This window comes from Patiria miniata, unplaced genomic scaffold (genome assembly GCF_015706575.1).
Source record: "Patiria miniata isolate m_02_andy unplaced genomic scaffold, ASM1570657v1 HiC_scaffold_4, whole genome shotgun sequence".
Classification (NCBI taxonomy): domain Eukaryota; kingdom Metazoa; phylum Echinodermata; class Asteroidea; order Valvatida; family Asterinidae; genus Patiria; species Patiria miniata.
The window spans coordinates 5,219,121-5,233,571 of NW_024037071.1; the positions used below are offsets into that span (position 1 = coordinate 5,219,121).

The following is a 14,451-nucleotide window of genomic DNA, read 5'->3' on the forward strand; positions in this document are numbered from 1 at the left end:
CATCACACAGCGCCCATGCCCAGCAGCCGGGTACCTGTCAAGTGTTATAGTGTGAAAGGTTGGATTTTGTCAACATTACACGTGAACGTTATCGATCTTATTTCTTCTTTCTGGCAGAGGAAACTTGGCCAAAATGCCGCTTGAATTTGAGCTTGCCCCTGGACGAATGATAGGCGGGGATCACCCGTGCTTCATCATTGCCGAAATTGGACAGAATCACCAGGGAGACATCAAGATAGCCAAGCAAATGATCAAAATCGCAAAGGTACAAATCAACATGATCAATGGTGCAAGGGCCTTGACCTTGTCCGATGCTTTATTATAATAGAGTATACGAATCGCCTTTAAAAAAACCCAAAAAACCCCAAAAACATTTGGACATGGAAAAATAGGCGATTCGTAGAGTTGCTCTTAAATGGGTCTGACGTAAATGGAAGTGTATATTACTTAGCATGTTTAGCCAGCTAGTTTAGCCAGATTTCGTTCAGTAAACGATTTTTAGCCTGCTATTTTATACAGCCATGACATTTGTCAGCACATTAAATTACCTCCACTGTTGTGCAGCACCCGATGGCCTAGTACCGGTGGATAAGGGTATGTAGTTTGTGAGTGACAGATCCCTGGTCAGCTGCTGGTTCAAAATCAAATACCTGCACTGCAGGTGACATTTTCAATTTTTGTTTTTCACACCAAAAAATTTGCAATATTCTTATTTTTTTTTTTTTTTTTTATTTTAAATCGACTCCAACATATAATTTACAGAGTATTACATTTTCTTTTTGTGATTTGTGGCTCTGGAGGATTTTTTTAATGGGAAACAGGCTATAGTTCGAAATTGTAAAATGGTCTGATTCCCATGTCGTGAATACTGGTGCATAAGAAGTCACAACGACAATGTTGGTGCGGAACCAGACTAAGATTTGTCACGGTAAAACTTTCAAAGTCCCCAAAAAAGTCACAAAACATCCGGGCAAAATATCGTTTAAGAAGGAGGAAATGTTTGAAGGGTCAGATAAATTTGAGGAGCAAGGATTACAAAGTTGGGAAGAAAGGTAGGAGTGGCTGGAGCAAAGTAAGCTTGTAAGGGCTAGGTCAGATAAGTGGTACAGGTAATGTAAAAATAAAAAAAAACAGAAAAATGCTCTGGACTGTTTGTCAAATGAGTTACGGAAATTTCTTTCAAGTCCCAAAGTTTTTGAGAACAAGCTGCTGCTCTGACAGATAGTGTAGCACGGTTAATTAAGATATAAAAAATGGCGGTTGTTTTAGTCAGCTGTACTAGGATTTCTGACCGTTACATAATTTATTTGATTACATCCACAGGAGGCTGGAGCTGATTGTGCCAAATTCCAGAAGTCCGAACTCCAGTACAAGTTCAACAAAGCTGCCTTAGCACGCCCTTACAACTCCAAAAACTCCTTCGGTAGAACCTACGGGGAGCATAAACGTTTCTTGGAATTCAGCCACGCGCAGTACAAGGAATTGAAGGAGTATGCTGCAGAAGTTGGGATCTACTTCACCGCATCTGGAATGGATGAGGTGGGTAAACAGAAGACAAGGACAGTGATGGTGATGGTGACACTAAAATGATAGCAGCTAAATGACAATGAGGATAATGACAATGCCATCAATGTGATGACAGTGACACTGAAAATGACAGCTGGAAATGAATAATGACAGATGTGGATACGATGGCAAGTAATGAGTGGATGGTCTAGTAAATTACACAGGGGTGTAAAATCTCAGCTTTAAAGCTGATTTCAGCTTTTTTTGTTTTGGATTTTAGCATTTTTTTTTCCCTCACTTGCTGGGTACAAAAGTATAGGAGATTTCCAAAGTTCAGCTTTTTTACACCTTTTTCAGCTGTTTTCAGCTATTTTTATCAGTAGTCACTCACACCCCTGATTACAGCAGATCATGATGACTGACTTAGAATGACAATAGGTTAGATGACAGTGATGTTGGGCCTGATCGGTGGATCTGCATGTTGGGTCGATCGCGCTTTGCTATTACTAGTCCATTGCGCTGCCATCAGTCGATCACCTTTTCCTTCTAATCCACGGCGCTGGAGGATTGTTTTGAAAAAGGGAAGTGAAGTCTGAGATGTCGTAGAGGATTAAAGAATCGCGTAGGTGCATTTCTGAGTGATCGAGTGATGGCACAGATCCAGATTGCACCCAACAGTGACACTAAAGTGAGTAAGTGACCACATGTAATAAAGACATTAACGTGGTCTGGACAGTAGGCAATGATTACAATAACACTGAAATGACAGCCAGTGTACTGTTTTGACCCTAGGCTGCGATGGAATTCCTGCATCAACTGGACGTGCCATTTTTCAAGGTTGGTTCAGGAGATACCAACAACCTTCCATTCCTGACCCGATCTGCCAAGAAAGGACGACCCATGGTCGTCTCCTCAGGAATGCAATCAATGGACACCATGAGAACGGTAAGCAATCCTCACTAAAAAAATATAATGGTTTTTTTAAACCTTAACTCCATCTGTGACTTCAGAATCATTCAGAAGCTTTTCTTTTTCAAATGGAAATAGTCTAAACATTGGCCTTAAATTACGGGTTTATAAGTTGTTCCAAAAGCAAATCCCCGTTTTCTCTTTTATCATTTCAACTTTTTTTTTCAAGAGTCTACCTCAGTGTATATAACATTCTTACTTCTTGCCTGATTTCTAGGATTATTTATGTACATTCCCACAGGTGTATAAGACATTGAAAGCAGAGGACGTCAATTTCTGTATTCTGCAATGTACCAGCGCGTACCCCTTGGAACCGGAAGATGTGCATCTGAGAATCATTCAGGTAATCTTTGTCTCTTGTCATTGGTTGTTTCCCTCGTCTCTTTTCATAAGAATTTTCTTTTAATGCTGCAAAATGCTGGATATGAACCTTTGACCTGTGCAAAACAGCGTATCGGGGCACTAACCACTGTGTCATCAAGCCCTATGTTAGAGGTTATTTTTTAACCCGAACTCCCTATGCATTTTTGCTAGTATGTAACTTCAATCCTGCAAAATCCTCCAACTGCCTCTATGTAAAACAAATAACATACAGCCTCAATCCTGCAAAATCCTCCATTGTTTTTTTAATGTGGTCCTTGGAGGGATGACCACTGCCTCAATCCTGCAAAATCCTCCAGCAATCACTGTCAATATGTTGAAGCAGATCCAGTGACATCCTGAAGCAAGTATACTCTAGGCCTAAATTTATGCATGGCTGAGCATAAACAACACAAGGTGCGGTGAAAGACCTTGAAACTGTGCATCCTCCAAGATCAGCCACACACATTTTTGTTAATATAGTTTAATATTGCAAATTTTGAAATTCTGAAATTTGGTTCTGGATCCACCCCTGTGATTTGGTTGTATTTTGTCTGATCCTACAGGAATATCAGAAGGAGTTTCCAGACATTCCTATTGGCTACTCAGGTCATGAGAGTGGGAAAACCATCACACTAGGAGCCATTGCCATGGGTGCAAAGGTCGTAGAAAGACACATCACCATGGATAAGACATGGAAAGGCAGCGATCATGAAGCCTCGTTGGGTGAGAGAAATTTTGACCTCAATTTTCAGTTAGTCACAAGTATTAAGGGCACAAATAACAGTTGATAAATAGGGACACAGGAATGCCTGTTTAACTGTTTATGTGAATGTGACTTGAAACTGGATGACTTTTTACTGTTATTGACTTATGATGGCTTTTGAAGAGTTGTCTATAATTCCAAAAATCTACCGGTTTGCACGCAAGTTGAAATTTTGTTGTATTCACACCGTATGCAAACCAGTGCACATACGCGATGCCCCTCATTTGCTTTGCTTTTGTGAGTAGGCTACACAAAGCAGCACCACGACAGTCTCTTTTCACAAATCTCTAGGAGGTTTTTAAAATCATTTGAGATTGTTTTAATTTTTCATCTTTTTTCTGTTTTTTTTTTTCTTTTTCTAGAACCACAGGAATTGAAGGAGCTGGTCGCAGAAATCAGATTTCTTGAAAGAGCCCTAGGGTCAAGGGTCAAAGAGATGCGAGCCTGTGAACTAGCTTGTCATAACAAGGTACACACACAAGAAAATCACATTTAAAACTCCTGTTGTCAAACTAAATTTACAAGTGTACAAACATGCAACTTTCCCTCAGATCAACTGGTTTCCTTTTTGAAGTTCTCTTTTGTGCCATGAAAACTTGACGAAGCACTGCATAGTCTTGTATGGCTTAGAATTTCCTCTCTAATTTTTGCCTTTCCAGTTGCCTGCCTGAATGCACTATGGAGTTGTTTTCCCTTGTCTGTTGCATTCTAGGATGATTTTCAGGCTTTTTTAGTAGTTAGCATACCTTTTTTTCCAACACTCCAATTACTGCCAGTAAGCAAAAGCCCAAGTACTCCGACCATATTGTCTTGGTTTTTTTAGGCTTCCACCAACTCATATTTAAGCATAAGCTTCTTGGACTTGTTTTGAAATTTGGACTGAAAAATTTAGATTTTTTAACCGAAAAGGGTACTTATGTACATGTATGTGAAAAAATATGTGACTGGCCAGTGTTAAACCCAATGCTTAAGATCGGTTGGAGTCGTGATGCTGATAATTACCCTCGCCTTCAGCTTGGGTAATTATCAGCAACCAGACTCCAACCGGTCTTAAACATACTGTTTAAAACTGGCCAAACACACATTTATTCCCTTATTGATATCTAATAAGTAAATGCTTTATCTTTCCATTTTCAGCTCGGTAAGAGTGTTGTAGCTGCTAAACCGATCACATCAGACACTGTTCTGACCGAGGAGATGTTGACTGTCAAAGTTGCTGAACCTAAGGGGTATCCCCCAGAGAAGATCTACAGTCTGATTGGACGGAAAATCAAACGAGATCTTGAATATGACGATACGATCCGCGAAGAAGACGTCACTAGCGAAGAGTCATAGAAGTCATCACCATGATAATAGAGAGGCTTCACATCTGAACAGATACCTGTATGTATATGTTTAGCTATCCATAACCGTTATCGACCATTCAGTTGTTTCAAATCCTGTAGGCCTACACACATGCCCAATTATTTATCAGAACCAAAACCAGCAGTTATCCAAAATGGCAGCCTCCTATGAAAGTCTGGTATTTTCGGCAAATCCTACTTTCAAACACAAACATGGCACATATGTTCAGCAATTTATCCTCTCTTAACCAAATAACTTATCGGAACAGAGGTTGAAAGTGGGCAGTTTACTGTGCGCTTCACACCGAAACGTAGCGCACGATATACCCACGCCATGTACACATGTAGGGGATAGCGACTTTCGTATGACGTTAAAAGTCCACGCATAGTGATGAGCTATCCGGCACGCGAACCGTATCAGTTCACTTGCGAAACCTCTCTAATTTCGGAAAAGTTGTGCAGAAATTTCACCCAGTGAGCTGATTGTGTCTTGGTAAGCGATATCTGGGTGCTCTGTGGCATGAACAGTCCTGCCTAGCCAAGTAGTGACTGATGCAGTTTTCTGTAAGATTTTCCTGAGTTTTACAGAGATTCTATCAGACAGAATGAACTCTTACAGGGACATTTTCCCCACCACTTTACCAGGCTAATTGTCAAGATGACAAGTCATTTAAAGATTGGAGTTTTGACATAATAATTTTTGGATCAGAAAAAGCTGGTTCATACTTCCAGCAAATGCAACTTCAAGTAAATTTCTTGTTGTTCCCAAAAAATGGATTTCAACTCCCATGATTGAGGCTGCAACTGTGCGATTACATAAACATGTTTCATTTGTGGGAAGTATGCACATGCTTGTAAGCATTCCATTATCTCTAGAATGATGTATGAAATATAAACTGCTGTGTGAGTTCTGTTCTCACTATCAGCAATGAAATTGATTTCAATTGTCTTTCTAGTTTTCTCCTTACTACCTCTGTCATGTATATGTAGCTGTACGCAGCTTGGGTAGTAACTATTAACCCCAATTCTTAAGGCATTTTTTTCCTTTGTGAATCCCACATAATCGACACTCTTCAGAAAGCCGGTACCTTTTTTTTTTAACAGTTGAACAAAGAAATTGACTGGAGTGGGGCTTAAACCTGCGACCTCCGTATTGCCGTTCCGGTGCTCTACCAACTGAGCTGTCCAGCTCTACACGTTGGCGGTTCCCCATTTTGTCAATATCTTTGTTCAAGGGCGCTGGTCAGAAGCCATAAGTTACTCTTTTTTTTAACTTTAATTAATCCCTCAATCCTGCAAAGCAAGGGTTATTGAAAAGTTTGTGAAGACATTCGCTCCAATTCTTTCCTTCAATTTCCTGCTGCGAGATAGAAATTAAAAGAAATTTTAAATGTAGGAAGAAGTAAATTTAAGAACTTAGGAAAAAGAATTAAGGTGAATGGATTTAAGCAAAAACAAAAAAAAATAGTGGTTACAAATCATGATTTTAAGATTTATCTATTTTTTTTAACACTTCAGTGCCTTTATTGAAAAAAAACCCACTAAGTGGAATTGCATTGTTGATTTTAGTAGATTCAGATTGAAATACTCTTCGATTTGTTTTTGTGCATGCTGCTAAGAATATTTTGTAGGTTTTTAACATGGACCTTAAGTTTATGACTATAGAATGGATTGCTATTTTTCTCAGGATCTAGCAGTCTGCTGTAAATTTTGATGAAACCAATTATTTTTGCTTAGTTTCGGGAATGTATTCAAAGCTTCTGTTTTGCAATAGTTTTGATACGCCAATGAGTGGTTTTGTTTCAAGATTGATATTTTTCAAAGTTTTTAGAACTGTTTTCGTTCAGTTACTTTTATGATTATTTGTTGGGGTTTCAATAACAGTCTGAATGGATTTTGAAAGAGTAGGCACGTAAGAGCATATTATATTGAGATGGGTGAAATATAGATGGTATGCATGTTATTAAAGAAAAGATTGCAGTTGAATCATCAACTTATGCGAAAATCATGGACTTATTAGACAAAAATTAATAATTTTCACTACTACAATTTTTTTTTAAATGCTGTATCTGTCCATAACTCCAGTTGGAATGTCTTCCAAGGACCTTCAGGCATCTTTCCTGCTACTTTCAAGAAATTTCATTTTTCGGCCAAAATTGAAAAAAATTGCAAGGGGTTAACCTTACATTTTGGATCAAATTTGGCCAAAAAAATGACTTTTTTTCCAAACAACTCAGCAATGCATCAGGATGCAAGAGGAGCATCAATTGACCTTGAAACACCAAAAAATATTGAAGATTTGGGCAAAAATCATCGACTTATTGAGACAAACTTTAATGATTTTCACTAATTTTGCATTTTCATCAAAATCGGGCTAATTTTGCCCCTTTCTTGGAAATTAAGAATATAAAGGGTAAGCCTTGCATTTTTATCAAAATTGGGCAAAATTTGACCTATTTTTGGAAATTAAGGATATAAGGGGTTAGCCTTGCATTTTCATCAAAATTGGGCAAAATTTGTCCTTTTTTTTGAAAATCAAAAATATAAGGGGTTAGCCTTGCATTTTCATCAAAATTTGACCTTCTTTGAAAATAAAGAAAATAAGGGGTTAGCCTTGCATTTTCAGCAAAATTTTACCTTTTTTGGAAATCAAAAAATTTAAGGGATTAGCCTTGCATTTTTCATCAAAATTGGGCAAAATTTGTCCTTTTTTGAAAATCAAAAATATAAGGGGTTAGCCTTGCATTTTCATCAAAAACGCGCAAAATTTAATCTTTTTTTTTAAATCAAAAATATAAGGGATTAGCCTTGCAATTTTCATCAAAACTTGGCAAAATTTGTCCTTTTTTGAAAATCAAAAATATAAGGGGTTAGCCTTGCATTTTCATCAAAAACGCACAAAATTTAAACTTTTTTTGGAAATCTAAAATATAAGGGATAAGCCTTGCAATTTTCATCAAAACGTGGCAAAATTTGTCCTTTTTTGAAAATCAAAAATATAAGGGGTTAGCCTTGCATTTTCATCAAAAACGCGCACAATTTAACCTTTTTTTGGAAATCTAAAATATAAGGGATAAGCCTTGCAATTTTCATCAAAACGTGGCAAAATTTGTCCTTTTTTGAAAATCAAAAATATAAGGGGCTAGCCTTGCATTTTCATCAAGAATGGGCAACATTTGCCCTTTTTTTTGGAAATCTAAAATATAAGGGGTTAGCCTTGCATTTTCATAAAAAAATGGGCAAAATTTGACTATTTTTGGAAATTAAGAATATAAGGGGTTAGCCTTGCATTTTCATCAAAATTGGGCAAAATTTGTCCGTTTTTGAAAATCAAAAATATAAGGGGTTAGCCTTGCATTTTCATCCAAAATGGGCAAAATTTGACTAGTTTTGGAAATAAGAATATAAGGGGTTAGCCTTGCATTTTCATCAAAATTGGGCAACATTTGCCCTTTTTTTGGAAATCAAAAATATAAGGGGTTAGCCTTGCATTTTCATCAAAAATGGGCAAAATTTGACTATTTTTGGAAATTAAGGATATAAGGGGTTAGCCTTGCATTTTCATCAAAATTGGGCAAAATTTGTCCGTTTTTGAAAATCAAAAATATAAGGGGTTAACCTTGCATTTTCATCAAAAACGGGCAAAATTTGACTAATTTTGGAAATTAAGACATGTAAGAATATAAGGGGTTAGCCTTGCATTTTCATCAAAAACAGGCAAAATTTGACTTTTTTTGGAAATCAAAAATATAAGGGGTTAGCCTTGCATTTTTCATAAAAAAATGGGCAAAATTTGACTATTTTTGGAAATTAAGAGTATAAGGGGTTAGCCTTGCATTTTCATCAAAATTGGGCAACATTTGCCCTTTTTTTGGAAATCAAAAATATAAGGGGTTAGCCTTGCATTTTCATCAAAAATGGGCAAAATTTGACTATTTTTGGAAATTAAGAATATAAGGGGTTAGCCTTGCATTTTCATCAAAATTGGGCAAAATTTGTCCGTTTTTGAAAATCAAAAATATAAGGGGTTAACCTTGCATTTTCATCAAAAACGGGCAAAATTTGACTAATTTTGGAAATTAAGAATATAAGGGGGTAGCCTTGCATTTTTCATTAAAATTGGGCAAAATTTGTCCTTTTCGAAAATCAAAAATATAAGGGGTAAGCCTTGCATTTTTCATCAAAATTGGGCAACATTTGCCCTTTTTTTGGAAATCAAAAATATAAGGGGTTAGCCTTGCATTTTCATCAAAAATGGGCAAAATTTGACATTTTTGAAGATAAAGAATATAAGGGGTTAGCCTTGCATTTTTCATCAAAATTGGGCAAAATTTGTCCTTTTTTGGAAATCAAAAATATAAGGGGTTAGCCTTGCATTTTCATCAAAATTTGGCAAAATTTGACTATTTTTGGACATTCAGAATATAAGGGGTTAGCCTTGCATTTTCATCAAAAATGGGCAAAATTTGACTATTTTTGCAAATAAAGAATATAAGGGGTTAGCCTTGCATTTTCATCAAAATTTGGCAAAATTTGACTATTTTTTGAAATTAAGAATATAAGGGGTTAGCCTTGCATTTTCATCAAAAATGGGCAAAATTTGACTATTTTTGGAAATAAAGAATATAAGGGGTTAGCCTTGCATTTTCATCAAAATTGGGCAAAATTTGACCTTTTTTTGTAAATTCAAGAATTTAAGGGGTTAGCCTTGCATTTTCATCAAAAATGGGCAAAATTTGACTATTTTTGGAAATTAAGAATATAAGGGGTTAGCCTTGCATTTTTCATCAAAAATGGGCAAAATTTGACTATTTTTGGAAATTAAGAATATAAGGGGTTAGCCTTGTATTTTCATCAAAATTGGGCAAAATTTGACCTTTTTTGAAAATAAAGAATATAAGGGGTTAGCCTTGCATTTTTCATCAAAATTGAGCAAAATTTGACCTTTTTTGAAAATCAAAAATATAAGGGGTTAGCCTTGCATTTTCATCAGAAATGGGCAAAATTTGACCTTTTTTGAAAATCAAAAATATAAGGGGTTAGCCTTGCATTTTCATCAAAAATGGGCAAAATTTGACTATTTTTGGAAATTAAGGATATAAGGGGTTAGGCTTGCATTTTTCATTAAAATTGGGCAAAATTTATCCCTTTTTGGAAATTAAGAATTATAAGGGGTTAGCCTTGCATTTTCATCAAAATTTGACATTTTTGAAGATAAAGAATATAAGGGGTTAGCCTTGCATTTTTCATCAAAATTGGGAAAAATTTGTCCTTTTTTGGAAATCAAAAATATAAGGGGTTAGCCTTGCATTTTTCATCAAAAATGGGCAAAATTTGACTATTTTTGGAAATTAAGAATATAAGGGGTTAGCCTTGCATTTTCATCAAAAATGGGCAAAAATTGTCTATTTTTGGAAATTAAGAATATAAGGGGTTAGCCTTGCATTTTTCATCAAAATTGGGCAAAATTTGTCCTTTTTTGGAAATCAAAAATGTAAGGGGTTAGCCTTGCATTTTCATCAAAAATGGGCAAAATTTGACTATTTTTGCAAATAAAGAATATAAGGGGTTAGCCTTGCATTTTAATCAAAATTTGGCAAAATTTGACCTTTTTTTAGGAAATTAAGAATATAAGGGGTTAGCCTTGCATTTTCATCAAAATTTGGCAAAATTTGACTATTTTTGGAAATTAAGAATATAAGGGGTTAGCCTTGCATTTTCATCAAAATTTGGCAAAATTTGACCTTTTTTGTAAATAAAGAATTTAAGGGGTTAGCCTTGCATTTTTCATCAAAATTGGGCAAAATTTGACCTTTTTTCGAAAATCAAAAATATAAGGGGTTAGCCTTGCATTTTCATCAAAAATGGGCAAAATTTGACTATTTTTGGAAATTAAGAATATAAGGGGTTAGCCTTGCATTTTTCATCAAAATTGAGCAAAATTTGACCTTTTTTGAAAATCAAAAATATAAGGGGTTAGCCTTGCATTTTCATCAAAAATGGGCAAAATTTGACCTTTTTTGAAAATCAAAAATATTAGGGGTTAGCCTTGCATTTTCATCAAAAATGGGCAAAATTTGACTGTTTTTGGAAATTAAGAATATAAGGGGTTAGCCTTGCATTTTCATCAAAAATGGGCAAAATTTGATCTTTTTTTGAAAATCAAAATAAAAGGGGTTAGCCTTGCATTTTCATCAAAAATGGGCAAAATTTGACTGTTTTTGGAAATTAAGAATATAAGGGGTTAGCCTTGCATTTTCATCAAAATTGGGCAAAATTTGATCTTTTTTTGAAAATAAAGAATATAAGGGGTTAGCCTTGCATTTTTCATCAAAATTGGGCAAAATTTGACCTACTTTGAAAATAAAAATATAAGGGGTTAGCCTTGCATTTTCATCAAAAATGGGCAAAATTTGACTATTTTTGGAAATTAAGAATATAAAGGGTTAGCCTTGCATTTTCATCAAAAATGGGCAAAAATTGACTATTTTTGGAAATAAAGAATATAAGGGGTTAGCCTTGCATTTTCATCAAAATTCGGCAAAATTTGACTATTTTTGAAAATCAAAAATATAACGGGTTAGCCTTGCATTTTCATCAAAAATGGGCAAAATTTGACTTTTTTTCGAAATTAAGAATATAAGGGGTAAGCCTTACATTTTCATCAAAATTGGGCAAAATTTGACCTTTTTTTGTAAATAAAGAATTTAAGGGGTTAACCTTGCATTTGCAAAAAATGTAAGGGGGAAGTATTAAAGCCTTGCATTTTTATCAAAAAGTCCAATTTTGTCCAATGTTGATAAAAATGCAAGGTTAACCCCTTACATTCTTGATTTCTTGATTTTTGATCAAATTTGGCCAAAAATTGACTTTTGTCCAAACAAGTCAGAAATGCCTTTGCATGCAAGAGGAGCACTGATCAATTGACCTGCAAACAATAAACATATTGAAGATTTTGGTGAAAATTGACTTTTTGAGACAAAAATGAACAATTTTCACAACTTTTGGCCCAAATGTTCGTCACAATATTCTTTTAAAAGCCGAGCTGTCCATAATTTCAGTTGGAATGTCTTCTAAGAACCTTCAGGCATCTTCCCTGCTACTTTCAAGAAATTTCATTTTTCAGCCAAAATTGTAAAAATATTCAAGGGGTTAGTTAGCCTTACATTTTTTATCAAATAATTGCCAAAAATTGACTTTTTCCCAAACAACGCAGATAAGTCTCTGGATGCAAGAGAGCATCAATCAACATTCAAACAATAAACATATTCAAGATTGGGGCGAAAATCATTGACTTATTAAACAAAAATTAATAATTTTCACCATTTTTGCCCCACATTTTCATCACAAGTTTTCTGTCAAATGCTGAATCTGTACATACATGTAACTCCAGTTGCAATGTCTTTCAGGGATCTTTAGGCATCTTTCCTCCTACTTTCAAGAAATTTCATTTTTCGGCCAAAATTGAAGAAAAAAACTGCAAGGGGTTAACCTTACATTTTCCATCAAATTTGGCCAAAAATTGCCTTTCTCCAAACAAGCTTCGACTTATTATGACAAAAAATAATAATTTTCACAACTTTTAATAAGACCTTTGAAAAAAAGGCACAATCTCGATTGATGTATTCATGTTGTCCATCATGTTCTATTTTGACTAATAAATACGCAATGATGCTAATTATGTTGATAAATTTAATCAGTTAATCTACTCAAAAATACTCCAACTATTTAAAGTGATAGGAATTCTAGAACTGGAATTCGCACCGTAGAACATTAGATACAGATACACGCCTCTATTACCATTGGTAAAACTTTTCAAGAGTGGTTCAAGATTATTTGTTGAAACTATTAAGATGATTGATAATCGTACTGAGTGATTTAAACTTGGAGAGAATGTCAATCTTTTCAATTATGATGGAGAAAAACATGGAAAAATATAAATCATTAGTTCAAAGAATCCAAGTTAAGGACATTTAAAATAAGTACATGAAGAACAACTTTCATAGCTTGAAAAGACATAACTATCCCTGAGAATCTGTCTGTTCTAAACATTATTGTCACTTCCCTGCCCGAAGCGAACCCTAAAACATGATTTCAAATTAGTTCGCTCAAAATTGCAGTTGGGAAAATTATGATAGTACCCACTCTATGAGGCTTAGATAAATCATTGCCTGCAGGACTCCACAGAAAAGAGTACAGTGTCCTGTTGTCTTCTTAATTTCAACAGTTCTCTTGCTACAGTCACAGTAAACTTCCAATAGTGAAACTTCAACAAATAAATCTGAAGTTTCTCATATTTATACAGATAATGAATTCCTACATGTGTGTAAGCGCTCAATGATATGAGACGTGGCTTTGAGTTTACAACAGCCCTTATGTCTAAACATTTTTAACAAACTCTTTGATAGTACTCTAAAATAGCAATGTAAACAGAAATAAATATATAAAGATACTAAGATAACATAAAAAAATAAAATACATATAAATATTACACCTCACCTATGCTATAAAGAGTGTGTGTGCGTATGTGTTTATCGAGGAAATACAAGGTACATCCAACTTCAGCCTGAGATTTCAACTTGTTGGAAGTTAGAACTACTTGAGGTAAAGTATCCTGCTAAAATACAAGGCCGTGAACCTACATGTAATAATCTGAAAGGGATTTAGCCACAACGCTGAACAAAGAGGTCATGACGACCTCGTAAGCTTCATCATGCTTAATCAACAGACTCTGAAAGGTTACTATTAATTTCTATGTCAATATGACAGAGTCCAATATTAGTCCACATGCTGCTAATCTGAAAGGTGTCACAAAATAAGCTACTGCAGCCCCAAACATAAAATGCAAAGTAGTCCAACATTACCAATGTAAGTTTATTTACAATGAAAATGACCTGTTTTTATTCGAAGGTATTGCATGTATTCAAATGCGCGACTTGGTTAAACTCTTCGTATAATGTTTAAACAATTTCAAATAAAAACTGAGTTGTTAAACCAATGAAACACTTTGTGCATTGCCAATGATCATTACAGCATTAATGTACATGAACATTACTCATACATATATATAGACTCATAATGTAGTTTTGTGGCTACGATACTCAATATCACATGTACAGACTTTTCATATATTGCTACTTGCACTGAATTCATGGAATGGTTCAAAAACATGACACACACTTTGGTTATCGTACATGTACATCATAATACGAAACTTTAATATTAAAATTTTCCAACGAAATTTTTACATCAATACCGGTACATTTTCACAAATATACATTCAATACCTAATACAAAAAAATACCGACATTAAGTACCTGGGTTGTCACACTGTTTTGGTGTTCTTACAAAAACATTATATTTCTATTTGGATATGAAAGACACATTATGGTATTTTATGTACATCTCTGGACAATACTTCCTTTTGTTTGCGAACTTTGTGCATTTGTTTTTGACTAGAGTTGTAGTCAATTCAATCACAAGTCATCCACTCATAAACTCCGAATC

The 14,451-nt window shown here is 34.9% G+C and overlaps 1 protein-coding gene across 1 annotated transcript; it reads left to right on the forward strand.

Moving 5' to 3' along the window:
* On the forward strand, positions 1-6,104 carry LOC119739933 (sialic acid synthase-like). Its single transcript, XM_038215074.1, has 7 exons — positions 1-265; positions 1,324-1,539; positions 2,299-2,451; positions 2,717-2,818; positions 3,402-3,561; positions 3,964-4,070; positions 4,739-6,104. Exons 1-7 carry the CDS (start codon positions 134-136, stop codon positions 4,934-4,936), a joined length of 1,068 nt encoding a protein of 355 aa, XP_038071002.1. The 5' UTR covers positions 1-133; the 3' UTR covers positions 4,937-6,104.
* The last annotated feature ends 8,347 nt before the right edge of the window (positions 6,105-14,451 follow it).